Raw genomic sequence first — 18,392 nt, forward strand, 5'->3', positions numbered from 1 at the left:
CTATAATTATAAATAAAAGATTAATAAACAGTGTCCCTCGAATATGTAGGTATTTCAGGAAAAATCTAATCTGCGCATTCCCTAAAAATTAACCACACCTCTGATGATTTGTAACCAATAGTCTTATTCTCAGCAAATAACGTGTGTACATTAAAATTATCACCAATTTATCATGTTTAAGGAGCAAATACATTTAATTAGCGCCTCTCAATATCAGATTATTGATACGGATTCTATTTTGAGATCGGAAACTACAACTTAATGCGTAAGCAACATGTTTGACAATACCTTTTGCCTTTTAACAAACTATAAATATTGCAAACCTGTGGATATATTGTTTAGCTTGGCTTGCGTCAGCTTCAAGGAATTATGCTTGCCGATCCCTTAGAATGCGGGTTTCTCAATACAAATCGGATTAAGCAGATACCTCGGTCTTACGATTCATGCACACATTTGTGTAGGTTTTCTGGTGGTAGGATATATTTATATCCGCCCGGATAGCGACCACCGTACACAAGTTGTTAAAACCCGCCATTGTGGCTTACGTTAGTGTGTCGCGTTCCGGGATTAACCTGTATATATCCGGTTCCAACAGGTCGGCATAATTGTGTCGACTGCTGAGGGGTAACCATCTCTCGTCAATCGACATTCTATTGGACTCCACTACACTTACCATCACGTGCAGACGGGTTTACTTTGCCGCGTCCATATAACAAAAGTCTATAGAAGGACGAAGATATTGTGTTTGCTAAGGATTGTTGTTAAAAATTCTAAAAAGAGTTACGTTTCAGGATTCAAATCTAGGCCGTCATTTTCTACAGGCCATATCTGCGCAATGAGAGAAACACAAGAAGGATCTTATGCCTTGCACCGTTCGCACAATACCGCATTTCTACTCGATGTAATGGAATAATATCGTTGGAATAAACTTGCTAATGTCCTGTTGCATTAATGCGTTTTCAACACACAATCATTACGCTAATCTTAGTTCAGATCTGGCAAAGATTTATACTCAAATAAGTCACATATTACTGTTTACTGTCCGTGTCCATGCTGTGGTTTTAGAAAATTAACACAAATTATTTTGTTATACGAATACACAAAGTATGAATTTTTCAGTAATGTACGAAATTAATAAATGTATTGACAACGGTCCCCAAAGTCCACACCAGGCAAGCCTGTATCGCGATTTTGTCAAATTAATTCTTTGAGAACTGTACCTACGTTTTTCTAAATGAAATGTACCATGTCCTTTTCCTTACCTCTATCAACATAGGTACAATACAAATTTTATTATGATCGATTTAGTAATGTATGTAGGTGTATATAATAAAAGAAACTCTATTTTATAATATTAGGATACTTGGTATTCTCCCTGATTCCCTCTTCCTTTCTTCGAAATGACGGGCGTGGTCTATTTTAGGCAGTAGGGTGGCGTGGTAAAAAATACTTTTGGACCCCCTGGTTTGGTGTATGTTTTTACTCAATGTTCATAAAGTAAATGTTCCAAATGTCCTGGTGCGGCACGGAGCACACCCTGACTCTGAGCGGCAGTGTGCAATATCTTTGCGAGTTTAATCGCTTCTATTTCAAGTTCTTGGAGAGTTATAAACTTCTTTCTTTGGGCTTACTTGTGAACTTTTACTTTGCAGTAAAAAACTGTTCATGGGTTTTAAGATCACTGGGTTGGTGGGTTTTAAAATTTGATATAGTTTTTTTAAACATTACAGTTCAAATTTTTTACAACATTTATGTTTAATTAAAAAGTAATTTGTTCTAGATATTTTGGTTCTCATTGCATTTTAATTAAAATATAGCTGCATTAAATGTTAAATGATATCCCCTGATGCGATATGCGATATTTTCTTTTTGGACGCAAAATAACAAGGAAAGAAATACATAGGACACAACGTTTATTACTATATATAGGAACATTAGAACATTAAAATTAGGTGTCCGTGAAGTTAATATAAAATCAATAATTTTGATTATTTAATTGAAAAATAAAATTAAGAATAGAAAACGGGCAATCGTTCTCTTTTTCACAAACATCCGGCTCCAGAAGTCGCCTGTAATTCCGTCCTATTTCTTCATTAAATTCTTCTTCATGAAGCGGTGCTCTGAAACAATTAAATATAATTAGTTTGCTGCACTCCGCCGAATTTAAAGTATTGGACAGTGGCGACCTCAGTGCTACTTTTTGTTATGTTTCTATTTATTGGAATTCGTAGCACTAGGCATGCATTGCTGTGTTCAGGTTGAAGAACATAGTAGCCAGCGTAATTTTGGAAAAAAAAATTATACATCCTCCGCAAAGTGACCTCACTGCACCTAATGGTAAATGTAATGGAGTACAATAGAATATCGACTGACGAGAGGTGATTACCCATCGATAGTCGACACAATTATGCCGGCCTGTTGGAACTGTACCAAGGCTGATCCTGGAATATGACACGCTTACGTGGGCCACTATGGCGGGTTTTAACACCTTGTGTACGGTGGTCGCTACCCGGGCGGATATAAAATAATATATTCTACCGCCAGCAAACCCTTTAACGTAACATTTTATTTTTCTGGTTGGTTTTGGCACTGTTTATGAGCGGTCGTATCGCTTACCATCACGCGCGCGCCATACTCGTCTATTTATTACATTCTAATTAAAGAGACCAGTCGTCTCTGCATTAAGTTACAAAATAAATATCTAATTTGAATTACTTTGTCTTCATTCAATCTATGATCAGATTTAATAAAATAAATTGAATATCATTCACACTACTTCAATACATATGAGTTCTATTTCGAGAAAGACAAAATTCATTTTCCAATAATACTTCAATGCAAAGACAAGTTGGCAAAGCCTGCAGCTAACTTTGTACAGCAATAATATATCATCAACAATCACCATTTTCATCTTAAAGTTTTAACTTCAATAGAATTTGATATACTTTTGTTGCGTACTTCGTAATTTCTTTAAATTTTGGAATCCTTTTAAATTTTAAATACTATTATCGAGACTACCTCATTGGCCTAGACCGGGGATGGCTAACCAATAACCATTAAAGTGCTGTTATATAAAGAAATTACCTGTAACGCGCCCACCAGGACAGTTTTTATCTATCCGAGAGCCCCTATATAGCATCTGTTTTTTTATTGCATTATATATAAAATGGCTTCACTGCACTTGATGTTAAGAGAAGTGAAGACCAAAGAAAAATGCATGTACAATGTTTACTGGAATACTTGGACAGTGTAGTTCAGAGTTTGATTCATAGGTTTTGAAACTAAAATTACACCATTAAAATAAAAATGTATTTATTATGAAATGTACGGAATCGGAAACTTTGTTCTGCTCGTGATCTTATCCAAGAGCGTCACCAAGGAGAGTCAGGGAGTGGCATCTGCCCCCCTCTAGAGGTTCTAAAACTCAAATGAATTCACCTATTCCATTCCTAATATTCCGTACGCTCAATTACGCTCTGCTCTATGTTATCGTTAAACTGAGAGAGGAAGAGTGAGGGAGGAACATGTCCTCTCGACTTTACCTACAATTCATACTTTTCTCATTCTCCATATCAATTTCACCCCCCGCCCCCCCTGGGCCATCGGATGGCGAAGGTCTTGATCTTATCAATGAAACTACTCTGAACGGTACTAAAAATAACATAACCAGAACACGCTTACCGGTGCGCTGTAAAACACATACTAACCTTACTAACCGGTAATACACGTCCAATATAAGTATTTCCAAGGTTTACTGTTACTTCCTCCACATTATGATGCTTAGGACTCCTATATTTTATCTGAGGATTTCGTTTCTCGCATAAATCGCTGTGAGTGTCCCTCAGGGCGTTTTATGTTATAGTAAATGGGCTGCCCAGATGGCGGTCAGTTAGTCGTGTGGTTGAAGGTGTTTTTAAACCAATATACGTAGGAATAGAAGTATGGATCTATGGAAATATTTGGGTAAAGGCTTATGTGCTTCAGCTTTGATAAAAATGTATTATCAATGTAAATATTATAATGAGAAGTTTGCGAGGAGCTAATCTCTGAACTACTGAAACGAATTTAAAAATTCTTAGACTAATAGTGAGCTACGTTATTCCTGAGTGTTATAGGTTACTTTTTATCCCGGGTAAACATTTACACGCATGCAGAGCTGCGAGGAAAAGCTTGTGTAGAATAATTGGAATCTACTGCGTACTAACATATAATAATATCAGCTCTGTGTGAAATATTTTTGGACTGCTAGGCAAGAGGCTCCTCTAGCATTGTATGCGTTTTAAGGAAAATGGCGGCACGCTTTGAAAAAAATTGTGGAAAAATCGGATAAAATAAAATTAAGGGTATTGAGTACCTATAATTACAATTACTTATAGTTTCTAAACGCACTTTTATAACCAATATCATTCAAGCTAGACAAATGTTGCAAAATAATGGTGTAAGTATATTATGTTTCCGTATTCCGCTTGTCGCCTTAGTTCAAAAACATTCTTAACAGAACATTGAAAAGATATGAAATCTAAACTTACATAGAAAAACAACCATGAAAAGAAGTTACATACGCAATTCCACAACCTCAAAGACAAAGAAAATAATAAAAATTCAATAAATATCCCTCGGCCCGGGGCACGACACCTGGTCGCCCCGGGTGAGCGTTTGCGTGATGAACGACTCGCGGTTCCAGCAATATCGACCCAAATGTACATTTATGTTCAAATTAGTTTCCTACTTTGAAATTTTACGTCTAATGATTTCTTATGTTTACGCGAATGTTAGAAATAAAACTATTTTACGGATTTTATTGCGATTTTTATATTATAATTTTCTCCCGACGTTTCGAAGACTTTGCAGCCTTCGTGGTCACGGTGTGGACTAAGGTGGTCATGCGAAAAGTCAGTTACAATATCTACCTACATTTTACAATTGTAATTTTTTTTAATTTTAGCTGTTGGTGGTCCGATCTACGCATGCTCACAGCAGCAGCATGCTCACTTGAAGTCAGTATGTTGAGAAAACTATTATCTTCGAAACGTCGGGAGCAAATTGAAATATAAAAAACGCGATAAAATCCTAAAAATAGTTTAATTTTAATGTCTAACATTCGCATAAACATAAGAAACCATTATTAATATCTCCTAATATTGCGGGTTTTAGTGGAAGAGCTCAATAGGAGACGCCTTTTTACCAAACGATGACGCCTCTTCAAGCGATTTTTTAGTTATAAATACACGTGGTTTTTCAGCCGTTTATGGGCGGTCGTATCGCTTACCATCAGGCGAACGGCAAACTCGTCTCATCATTCAAATCAATAAAAAAGTCTAAAAATCGTCTCCATACTTAATTCATATTATTTTTTAATTGCCAGCGTTGGGAACTTGAAATCGTAAAATACACAGCTCATATAAAATTAATAGAATTCCCGTTAAAAGCACATCCGACAAGAAACATAGCATTACAAGTAAAGACGTTATGAATTAATTGAATCCCGTACAGCCGTCACGTACGTGGATTATAATGCAATTAGCGAGCTGCCGCGGACGGGTGACAGTGGAGGATTCAGTGGTTCAGATTGCCAAAATCTGTAGAAGTAGTTGATGTTAACTTGTCGAGACATTTTAGACAACTTTGTGTCACACGGCTGGTAAAGTTACTGAGGTTTATTTATTTATTTATTATACACAGGAACATCAACAGTTTACACATACAATTAATATTAGTTCAGTTTTCTTAGTATAGTATTGTTCTTATGTGCTTACCAAATAAAGATGTACCAACATTCACAAATACACTTATTACGAGGTTGAGCAATGGTCAGTTTTATTAGAAAGTAGTGTTTCCTGGTATAGTTGTCGCAACTCTTACTTTAGTGAGTTTGATGTTATGTTTTCTTCACTACCAATCCGAGTTGGCCTTTTTATTTACTTTGTAGTCTTTCATTTATTTCATGTCCAATATAAAATGTCTGTAGTTATATAAGCGTCTTAATTTGCGTAAAATTTAAATATTCTCATGTACCTTGACTTATCATAAGTGCAACTATGTTCGCCTAGATGATGAATAAAGTATTTTAATCATTTATTTATTGAACTACTTGCTTAGCAGCGGCGATGAGGGAATTTTTTTCAAAAGGGAACCCGCCAAAACTTACAGGTAATATTATTATCCATGAATGCTGTCTGGAATTTGTTTTGATGATAATTAGATTTAACATTCATTACGAAAAGGAAGACGACAGGTTTCGGGATGTATGCACCCTTGGCCATTGTTGCTTCGTAATACTGCATACTGCTACTATGAAACAGCTACTATAGTACCAGCGTCGGTAGTGTAGTGTTTCTTGACAATAAAGTTATTGACTCAAATCTATAATCTATCTATATATATATATATATATATATATATATATATATATATATATATATATATATATATATATATATATATATATATACATAAATGAATCCCTATTACCCTTGGTCACGCCATCACGCGTGAACGGCTGGACCGATTTAACAATTTTTGTTTGTGTTTGTTATTGTCAAGATAAGGTTCTTATGAAAGAAAAAATTAAGGAAGTTGAGCGGAACGTTAAAAAATTTAAGAAAAGTTAATTTTAGCTATTAACTGAATGCGCGCTGCAAATCCACAGTTGACAGGACAACGTCTGTCGGGTCAGCTAGTTATATATAAAGCTAGAGTTTTTTTTTGAACGCACTAATCTCTGGAACTATTAGTTCAAATTGAAATATTATTTTAATGTTGTTTAGACTCTCTGACCGTTCGCGAAAAACTTCAAAAACGACTTAAAGGATTTCGATGAAGTTAGGTATGGAAATAGTTTAAAACCCTGGGAAGGACATAAGCTACTTTCTATCCCGATTCACGCGGCCGAAGCCGCGAAGAATGTATCATAAAATAATAATAATCCGATATATGTCCATAATAGATAGTGAAGAAAAATGAATATAGGGGTCTTTTTTAGAACAACAAAAGCCAAGTTTTTAGAATTTTTATTTGTCTGTTTGTACAATGAATCACGGAAAAGCGACTGCATGGAATTTTATTCATTTTTCATAGATATTTTGCTAGAGGCATAACTTAAAATATAGGGTCAATTTTATCCCGGTAAAAATAAAGCATGACTTATAGTCTAGTACTACTATTAAACTCAAATTGACATAAGTTCATGAAGCTTGTGTCAACTTTTTAATAGCGTACTGTATCTCTGTAACAAGTTGACAGCATCTGGAAATGCCTGAGGATACTTTGATGTTTTTATCCGTGTATAGATATTCACCGTCTTAATTCTATTGTGCCTTTTCCATACAAACTAAGCTGTAGATCTTTAGTATAATTTTCAATACTGCCTAACAAATCAACTATGGTCTATCCATTCGGTTATCTTTAAGTCGTTATTATCTATCAGGGCGAAACCTATTATGTCTGTTTAACACATTTATTCTCATCGTCTTCATCACGATCAATACTCTAATTCAAGAGGCTCAGAGTTCTTTTTACATTGGGCAAACAGTCGTTTACGTATTCGTTACGTTTACGTTTTTAAACTAGATACCAGAATGTTAGAATATTTTTTCTTAAATAAAATGTTAAATTGTTTTTTACTTAGTGCATGTTGTGGTTGCCTGTCTGACTAATTGCAAAATGTCTAGTATTTTTTCATCACTTTGTATTGAAATGTAATATTGTTAATTTTGATAGCAATACTTAATAAATAGAACTGAAGTAAACTCTAGTTTATGATTTACTTTAGTGACGTTTCAAAATAATAACTAATATAGGATGAAACTCCACTCGCTCATCACTTTAATATTAGATATTAATTATACCATAACTTAACAGCTTGCTAATCCGATGGAATTATATTGTATGAGAGAAGCTAGTACATGTACCTTTTAACACGTAAATAATAAAATAATTTAGAATTTAACATTCTTCCAAAATGTTCGAAGCGGGAAACTATACATTAAATTAAGATTAGTTTTTTGAATAAATAAAATTTTTGAGTAATGTAGCTTCTAGTAGTGAAAAATTATCAAAATCGGTTTAGTAGTTCCTGAGATTAACGCGTTCAAACAAACAAAGTCTTTAGCTTTGTATATTAATGTATAGATTACAATTGCTATAAAATACTATTATACTCACGTAAATATAGCTCTTAGTATATCGTGGACTAATGACTTCCCAGGAGGCGCGAGATGAGTCTTCGCTTCGCATATACTTCTTATGACACACGATTCTCCATTGATATTCCGACTGTAAAATAAACTCCTTTAGCATAGTTATCGTTTACTTATTCTAGTTTTAATATACGCCGTGGATTGAAAGGTTTCAATCCCATGTGGGAAGAATTTCTAGGAGATTAAATTTTTTTTTGGGGTGTAACCTCCAGAAGTTGCTTGACAGCAAGCAGATGACTAGTAGTCAGTCAAAGTAGTAGTCATAGGCTTATGAGAGATGATAGATTGATGATGAGAGACATACTATAAGCTACTGCTATGCTGCTGTTGTGGTAGAATATATTTTACGTCCGCCCGGATAGCGACCACCGTACACAAGGTGTTAACACCCGCCATATTGGCCCACGTAAGTGTGTCGCGTTCTGAGACCAGCCTGTTTATATCTGGTTCCAACAGGCCGGCATAATTGCGACAACTGCGATGAGTAATCATCTCTCGTCAGTCGACATTGTATTGGACCACACTCTACTTACCATCAGATGTAATGAAGCCACTTTGCCGCGCCCTTATTAAACATATACAAAAAACATTGATAAATAGTCATTTTTTTTCATCTTCCTGGGTCATAAGACAATGTCATTGAAGATCTTCTTTAAGGCGATACCTCAAGGTCCATTTTCATACATTTTGTTTCACCTTTAATCTGGGTAACTAAACAAGTATTGGCAAGTAAAGAATTTAAATTCACGTCTAGTTAGTGATTAGTTCTCGCAGTTGAAAGAAAAACGTAAAAATAATTAATAATCATGGATATTTCGGCCTTTAAAATTTCGTCATATTAAATTTTAAAGGCCGAAAATCAGTTCAAGATACTTTTTAACGGCCTTTTTTTATTATTTTTTTCGGCCAGTCGCATCACGTCAACCTTTCTAAGACATACAATTCCATGAAAGTATTACAAAAACAGTTTCATCAGAATAATAAATTGAACTCAGAACCCCACGGATCTAAAGAAGACAAAGATACACATAAAACCTAGATATCCAACTTACATATCCAAAGCCTCTCGCAGCGTATCCCAGAACTCTCTCTTCTGCCGGTGGTGGAGTTTCTTCCGTCGGTGTGCGCTGATCTGAGTCTTCGTGTCGGGCAGGTGGTACACCAGGCTGGCTTCAATGACCAGATACCAGCCAGAAGGCACATGCGTCATGAACGTCTTTACTACTGACGTTGTCATCTAGAATATTCAAAATTACACACGCGAATACTTTGTTAGAGCCTTCTGAAGTAAATTAACCAGTAAGTAAGTAATGCCTTTTGAAATGATCGGCCTGTGTATATCCGGTTTCAACAGGCCACTGGAAAGAGGTAACCATCTCTCGTCAGTCTATCTTTGGACTCCACTCCACTTACCATGAGGTGGAGTAGGTTTATTTTGCGGAACCGGTCAGTTTGTGAAGATATTTCGAAGCTTTTTATACAAGCATTTTTTGTATCCTACTAGCCTTCTAATGCTATTATTTTCTATTCATAACAGGGTTAGAAGGATAGTAAGATTTTATAGTTAGTCGGAAAAAAGACAAAGACCTGATTTTTTCACAAAGTTAGGCTAATGTAATCGACATTACACAAAAATATAATGATTTATAATAATGCCGTGTATTTAATAAAGGCGTTAAATATATAAATTTACAATCATGATTTGTAAAATATGAATTATAATTATTTTAATTTTTAAAGTTAACACGTGGTAAAAAAAAATTTGGTTGAAAATAATAGTTAGCTCACAGAAAACTTAGCCTAAATAATCTATAATTCAAAATACAACCACATTTAATCCTTAATGTGTTATTATCTCTTTATATCTCTAACAAAATAAACTGATAAAGGGGAATAACTTAATGCAATTCTCATTTATAACTCCGATAATTTTATTTTTGTTATAAAATATGGTCTCGTCCGTCCAAAGGTTGTCTGGAAGACATCGTTGGCGATAAGACATTTCATGCGTTTTATTTGATTTATATCCTTTTATTACTTGCTACTGGCTCTATTAATTTTGCAATTAATTTTTAAAACTCATATAAAAATATTTATAAATTACAAATTGCCTAAAACCCTCAAAAATTATCACACGGTTTAAAATATAATGTTATTTTTTAAAATATGAATATTAAATTCCTATTTGAATTAAGAATATCCGTGCATAAATAAAAGTAAATACTCTGTGCATGGATTCAATTATTTTTTTAAATAACCAAAATGGATGAGGATCAATCACATTAAAATTATTAAAAAAAAAAAAACAAATTCAAAATCACTCACGGAAACTGTGGTCCCGTCCGGGAAGGTCAAATGCCGCCGTTTCCGCACATGACTCAAAGGTTTTTTAACATTAGGACACTGGTCAAAATTGGCCCATCCTCGCTCCACCATGGCCAAAAACACAAGTATTGACACCAATGATAATTTCTTCGATGACATAATTTATCTCGTCGGAATAACACACGCAACTGACTCCCGAATCATCGACGGAGTGTAATGATGTATGAAATCAGTGTACACGTTGTTTGTCAGCATGTATCACGAGTTGATTGTATGGGAGACGCTATCGTATTGGATTTGTGTGGACGGAAGTTTTTATGAATTTGGAACGGGAACTCGAAATGTAGACATAATAATGTAGTAGAATTGGGCGGTCGTAATTCATGCGTTCCGTGATTTATATTTTGAAATTCTTGATTAAGTATGTAAGTGATTATTTTGCTTCATTTTTATACATTATCTAAGAAATAAATAAAATACTAGAGTCAATTACTATTTTTTTAAACCCATAATTAAAATCCATATGTACCTAATCAAAACATTGAATTATAATATACGATCAAATTGTTTGTTAACAACGAATTCACGAGTGTTTATGGCAGAGATAATCACTATCCATAATTTAAGAATCATTCTAAATTCATTATTTATTTATTTATTTATTTAAGGACCTTCAACGAAGAATACACGACATATAATAAAAACAATGGTGTAGCATTTTCACAATTAACTGTGTGACGTGCTACAATTATAGGAGATCACAGCATGCAAATTTACTTATATATTGGTATAGCGGCAAATAATGAATATTTGTTATTAATATTATTTAATCATAAGAATTAATGAAAGTTACTGTAATTTGAATAAATTTTTTGGAAGGAATTTAAATTGATTTGAATTGAATTTTCATGACTTTGTTTTTATGGAATGAACCTATTCGATATAATTGTCGATAACATTACTGTGGTTTTGAAAGGTTTGTCGGAGGAAATTCAACAGTAAAGCTACTCTGACCTGACAGTAATAAGTATCCCGAACAGCCCGGTCCATCCGTCCTATTGACTATACTTGATAAGTGTGCTTCCACATCTATATATATAAAAATTAATCCCTACCCCCACGCGTGAACGGCTGGACCGATTTCACTATTTTTTTTTTGTGTTTGTTATTGTCAGGAGAAGGATCTTATAAAAGAAAAAAAAGAAAAAATTGAGCGGAAAATTAGAAAATTTAAGAAAACTTAACGAAAATATTAATTTTATATAACTGTCAATTGTTTGAAATAACTGTCAGCGATTGACAGAATGCGCGCTGCAAATTCATAGTTAATACGGACAACGTCTGTCGGGTCAGCTAGTGACTTAATAATTTAAGTAAAAATTACTTTTACCGCTCAACGAATGTGGCATTTTCAATTGGGTATTATAACTGGGCGTGTTTTCTTATAATAGGAAGTTGTCGCTTTAATGCTATAATTGCCATTAAATGGTGAACTGGTCTGTACTTATAAAAGTAGTAGTCTACAATTTTTAAAGAAAGTAGCAATAATATACCAACAACGTAAAATTAATGAAATCGAATCAATCAATTCCATGCCTACGCTTGTTTATACATCATTTTCCAGCCTTGATATATTATCACAACTTGGTCAAAGGTTCGCCATTTTTCATTCATTTCTTATGATTTCCTATAAGTTTGGAATCCTATTCTTAGATTTGAAAAACCTTTTCTTTGGTAACTAGACAATATGATTATTGGTCCGCCACGACGTAGTAAGCATCGCTTAGGTCTTGTTTGGATATGCTTCCTATAAACAGAGTGGCTATAAAGGCTCTATTTGAAACTTCTGAATAAATGCTACTCGTCATATACATACATCTATTACTCATATATTACTGATGGTATGTCTCTCATATGTGACAGTCCGCCTGGGTAGGTACCACCGCAATGTCTATTTCTGCTACCAAGCAGCCGTAAGTATGTAATCACTGTTGTGTTCCGGTTTGAAGAACATTGTAGCCAGTGCAACTACTGGACATGATAACACTTAACATCTCATGTCTCAGGATGGCGAGCGCAGTGGAATACCAAACAATACTTTATAATTCAAGGTGTTGAATGGTGTTTCTACTGTTTATGGGTGGTTTTGTCGTTTACCATCAGGTGAACGGCAAGCTATCTCATCATTCAAAGCAATTAAAAAAAACTTCTATAACCCATTATAATCCGCCCACTATTTTATGTCCCACTCGGATATAATATGCTTCCAAACAATGGTAATGAAATGAGTACCTAGATTAGCTCTTCAATACGATAATTGTCAAATAAAATTTGCTTAAAACTTGTGAAACAGACCCTTAAACTTATAAACCTGAGGAAATTATTGTTTGTTTGATTGGACGCGTTAATCACAGGGAGTACCCGGGATTTCTTTTTTGCATATTACAGCCCATTTACTGGGGAAAATTATAGACTATGTAAAATCACACTACAATCATCAGGGGTCAAGTAATTGTTATAAAATTTGTAGTGATGAAATATTAACCGGAACTAGTTCGGGCGAGTGTTTGAATTGAGTCGGAGTATAGGCAGTTTGCTAACTCGACGAGAATCGAAAATGGCCGCATTCTGAATGCCTAAAACCTCGTTTAGGAGCAAATATAGTTAGCATTAATCGTATCAAAATGCGATACGTTTTGGACTTGTTTTGAGCATGTCAAAGTTTAGTGATAGCATCAGCATTTCGCAGTTAATACTTTTTTTTTAATGTGCTATATTACTTCCAAGATATCGCTTATGTATTGGTATATTTTTTTGCAGATAAAAAAGTCAATATGTCTTACTTCATAATTAATTTTAAGTGCATTTTTACATATCATTAATATTCATGTTACCATACGCTTATAGCTTAAATTCTTGTATGTTAATTCAGATTTTCAAAAATAAGTACTTTGATGACCCGGTAAAGATTGTAGCAACTCACTGGATGCAGGTCGTTTCCATCAAGTTATTCTGAAATTCTTAAGGAAAGGTGTTCAGCATTGTACTTACAAAAACGAAGATGATGATAATAAAGTGCTATGAAACTATCAAGTGTCGTGCTTTTTCTTGTGGCACTATACTTATGCGGTATATTGATTCTGTAGGCCAATATCAACAGCGTCAATATACCACTTCAGTAAAACTTATCTGTTCTTATCCTGTCTACAGGGGATACCTTCAATTTATAAAACATTATGCCACTCATTTTTCTATTCCCTACTTTATAATCAAACTCGTCTTTCCACTCATATAAATCCGCATTTCTTGTGAATATTACTTCGAATTCCGTAGTCAGTTCGACGTTAAAGATGCGTTTATAGTACACGACAGGGTTTGTACCACCTATTATGATATAATAATAAAACTAGCCCTATATTATATACTGTTGGGCCCGGGTTTCTTCTACTATTGAGAAGGTTTAGACCTCAGTCAACCAACCATAGAGCGGGTTGACAGACTTTACATACCTTCAAAATTCTTATGGAGAATTCTCAGGTTTGTAGGTAATGTTTTTCTTTACCGTTAAAGCGAACGATAATTGTTAAACAATACATACATAACTTCAAAAAGTTATAGGGTTGTGTTTAGGATTTTGAATCTGTGGTCCTTCGTCACGGCAGTCCGTTTTCCGCCCTATTAGGCTATCATGCCCGTTTCAATACCAATTGCAGTGTCCTGTAATAGGATAAATAATGTTTAAATATCATTATTTTTACTCTGCTTTTGTGTCCATAAGAAACATATCTAATAAAGGGTAGGTTACTGTTTCTCTTACCAAAGATCTTCAGCCAGGTGGCTAATGTGCCAGCGCAGGCGCGACATAATCTGTCAACTGATTCATCATTACTTTTTATGTAACCACGATTCAGGATCAATTATAGACTTTCTTCGATAGTTGTACACCATAAAACTGGACTTACAAATATTATGTTAGGTACTAAAAAGATCAAATCTTCGTTAAGGAATAACATACCCTAAAGCATTGTAGTATTCATTTCTTCTACAGTCGAATGCAATACCAAGCATAATTCTTCAATCAGTTTCACCGCTCCCAAAATATCGTCATTTCCTAATATTATGAATATTTGTGGGCGGTGGCCATGACGTACTAACAGTTGTTCCAATTTCAATTTGTAAAAGAATTTAACATTATCTTTAATATGACGAATAACGACAATACCAAGAAATCGGAAAACCCGAGCAGTGTAAACAAATGAGTATCATTCTGTTGTGTGAAACCAGTTTGCAGCACCGCTGAACACACAAATTAGCGTAACGTTGTAACTTATAAATGATCTCTATCGTAGAAAAAGTTAATGAAACTTTCCAGTATTTGTGATTTTACTTCCTTGGAGATTGATATCATGGTAACTATAGATAACTTGAGCTTTACATTTTGTTATTCTAAGATATTACCAATTTCAACGAATGGACCTTTAGCTAATTGATTGGTTTGTTTTTTAGATCGATTTGTAATTAATATTCTTTATTGAAATTCCCCACTAATAGTAACAGTCAAATGACATTACAAGTGTCCATACTTAACTCGTAAATATGGGATGAACGGAACGTAAGTTGGACGTGAAACGGAGCGTGTAATGAGCGAGCGAGAAGGAACAGATTTAAATTAAACAGAGAGATGAAAGTCACTTATTCATAACGTTCTGTTTAAGCAGTCTTGAGAGCTTGGGTAGAGATAAAAGAAGAAGAAGTGTGAAAGAAAATACTGAAAAAAGAACTATGTAACTAAGGTGAAAGACGAAATAGTATAAAAGGAGCAGAAATAATTATATTTTTATTTATATCCCACATAAATATGACAGTAAGGAAACCTTGAACAGATTACTTATCTATTGTTATAATTTTTTCTGCAGTAGTTAATTTCTTGAGGACATTACTTACTCAGTAAGTTCTGACTTCCTGCTATTCACACTATTACTGTAACAGTTGTTTCAAGTTATTGCTAAATAAAAACATTGAATTGAATAAAATTAAATTGCAACAACAAATTTATAGCGTCTGTCTACCTCACTTGGTAAACTTTTCGTATGCAAAACTGGTCAGAGACAGGTACCTCGGCTTAATGTTGTTACCAACTTAGACTAGGGCAAAAAAATACGACACAAATCCGTGTTTTATTGTGGTTGGTTGAGAAACTAACACGTGACATGCATCGGTCTCTCAACCACAAACATCAAAACTAAACGACATCGACTTACGAGTCGCGTTTTTTGGAACATTCGTAAGAGGCAGGTCTGTTTATTTTTTGCGAGACAGTGGTACTCCTTCGGTCAAGCTGGCCCATTCATGCTATATAGATAAGACAGTTTGATTCTATCGCCATTTTATTTGTAATTAAATTAGGTGATTAAATGGTATTGTAACAAATTAAGTGAGTTGTTAAGAACAAACTTAGTGTAACTCAAGGGACTTCATTATCTCAACTGTTTATTTTTTACTAATTGTTTAAAATTCCGCCCTAATAAAACGTATTATTTTGTATGAATATTAACTCTCTGCTCTCTCTCTTTCCGCTGCCTATTACACACAGACGTACAAACAAAAAAGCAGACGGCGCGGCGCGGATACCTTTAGCAGCTTTTCTGTACTACACATTCATATGTCCCACCTCCCATCGACAATTCTTGTGCCGAGCGCACATCGCCACAACGAATGCACGCTCATGCACGGGGGGACATTTGCCACGTCCTAGGCACACAGTTCAGCGTGTATACCTGTTGGTTGTCAATAGACATTAAGGCCTATGAGGGCTCGCATTTCTTCTCCTTCTCCCCTTCACCGACTTTAAGACAGTTCTTTACATCCCCCTATACTTATCTGCCCCAGATATCCCTCCCAATTTTCCTCCAACCCTCTGCAGGCGCTAAGCTGGGGGATTCCAGTAACCCATTTGTAGGTTTTCCCCGGTGTAGACTGCAAGATCCGATACGCAACGAAACCACTAATAGGTTCAATAAAAAAATTACGTACCATACGATTTATTGAAATAAATTGACGCCAACCAATATGGCAATGGGGTAATTCCATGATCCGGGTTTTTCAAATACGTATAATTGTAACTACGTGCCATCGCGCTGTCTGCTATTAGCGGACTGAAATCTGAAAATTTATTTTATTGTGATGAAAAAACTACCTAATTATAATGAGATCAAAGACCTTAGCATTTAGCAGCATTACTCTTTTCTTGTGATGGCAATACAAAAATGCTGTGAACGAAAAAGTAAATCAGTGTTGCCATGTTATCATAGTCAAGTGTTAATACATTTTATAACGCATTCAAATATTATACGAATAGTTAAAGCAGCATTCAAATTATTTAAAAATAATTTCCTTTTACTACATTACAAAATTGACTGTAACACGTTAGATTTCAAATGAATAATATAATTACATCAATGATAATACGATCTTTACGAATTTACTGCTTTCAGGGACGTGACGTCACTCAAGCACTGGCTCGTAAACGAAGCCCAATACAACATTTGGGTTTTTTCATTTATTGTGAAATGAAGGATTAATGTGGAATGAAGGATTAATATATATTTTTTTAATATAAAAAAAATCTATCACGTTGCTTGCAATATAACCAGAATTTAAATTATGATTCCCTTTGATTTTTCCCCTGTTTATCATTTGTAAAATATATTCCTATACCGTAAAAAAATATAACAATATAATATTTTTAAGCAAAACGTTGACAGAAATAATTAACGAATAAAATAATTTCGCCATGATTTTCCTTTCTTTGGACCATGGAATGTATACAATTCAAAAGATTTATGAGTTAATCACAGACCAAAAAATGGTTTTTCTTTATTACGTAAATGTGCACAATAAGAAATAAATAAAAAAGAACATCAAATGATCACAAGATGAATCAATACCATATAAAAATAATACGTTTTTCAAAGTATAATATCATTTAGTGTCATCTCTCGTCAACTGCTCGAACTAACTCCTTCCAATTGACGTCACAAAAAAATAAAATATTTCAATCCATATAAATCTATCGTGCGAGCCGGAATCGCGTGTTCACTGACCCGGCTTGTTGAATCAAAGAATTAGAACGGCAGCGCCGCCTCCGCTCATTACCTCAGTCACGATTCACACCTCGTAGGAATGTCATCTCTATAGTACAGGTAGGGACAAAAATGGATTCGTTGATCCATATGTCATGACGTCTTTGGAACAAATATACTATGACCCTTTGCAGCATTAGAGAATGTGAATTAATTCTTTAAGGGTGCAGCTAATGGTAAGTTGAGTATCGTCCCTACGCAGTACGGATTGATGACAGATAAATGACAATTATTCATCGACAGTGACATAATAACACCGGCCTGTACTTCCTATTCTCATATCCTAACAAATTCATTAGTCCCGTCTTATTAATTAGTCAATCAATTAATTTATTAATCTATACTCGCATTTAATAATTACACACCAATACCTAAAAAATTTTCAATGATTTTCTAACTATACCCAACAAAGCGCTCATACTTGATTCAAGTAAAATATGTTAAGACTTTTGTCATCGACTGTACGGAGTCAACTGTGGTGCTTGTTTGATGTTGTATTTATGAACAAATTCTAGAGATCCTTAGCTACAAGCTATGGATTGCGAGACAACGTTCTTCGCATCTCAATGGATACGAGACAGCACATTTGAAATTATTTTAGATTAGTACAGTTTTTGATCTTGGGAGATAACATAATATTATATTTACGTTTTTTCTCATTAGGATTCAAAATTTGGCCTAAAGAACAAAAATATATCTTCTAGCCTATTTTATAAAGTTTTAGATT

General features: G+C 34.4%; 1 protein-coding gene across 1 annotated transcript; it reads right to left on the reverse strand.

Moving 5' to 3' along the window:
- Positions 1 to 1,896: 1,896 nt before the first annotated feature.
- On the reverse strand, positions 1,897 to 10,816 carry LOC115444162. Its single transcript, XM_030169831.1, has 4 exons — positions 10,524 to 10,816; positions 9,251 to 9,435; positions 8,164 to 8,274; positions 1,897 to 2,120 (listed from the first exon to the last, which is right to left on the reverse strand). The coding sequence occupies exons 1-4, from the start codon at positions 10,680 to 10,682 to the stop codon at positions 1,976 to 1,978; spliced, it is 600 nt and encodes a 199-aa protein (XP_030025691.1). The 5' UTR covers positions 10,683 to 10,816; the 3' UTR covers positions 1,897 to 1,975.
- Between the last annotated feature and the right edge of the window lie 7,576 nt (positions 10,817 to 18,392).

This window comes from Manduca sexta, chromosome 8 (assembly GCF_014839805.1).
Source record: "Manduca sexta isolate Smith_Timp_Sample1 chromosome 8, JHU_Msex_v1.0, whole genome shotgun sequence".
NCBI classification, from domain to species: Eukaryota; Metazoa; Arthropoda; class Insecta; order Lepidoptera; family Sphingidae; genus Manduca; species Manduca sexta.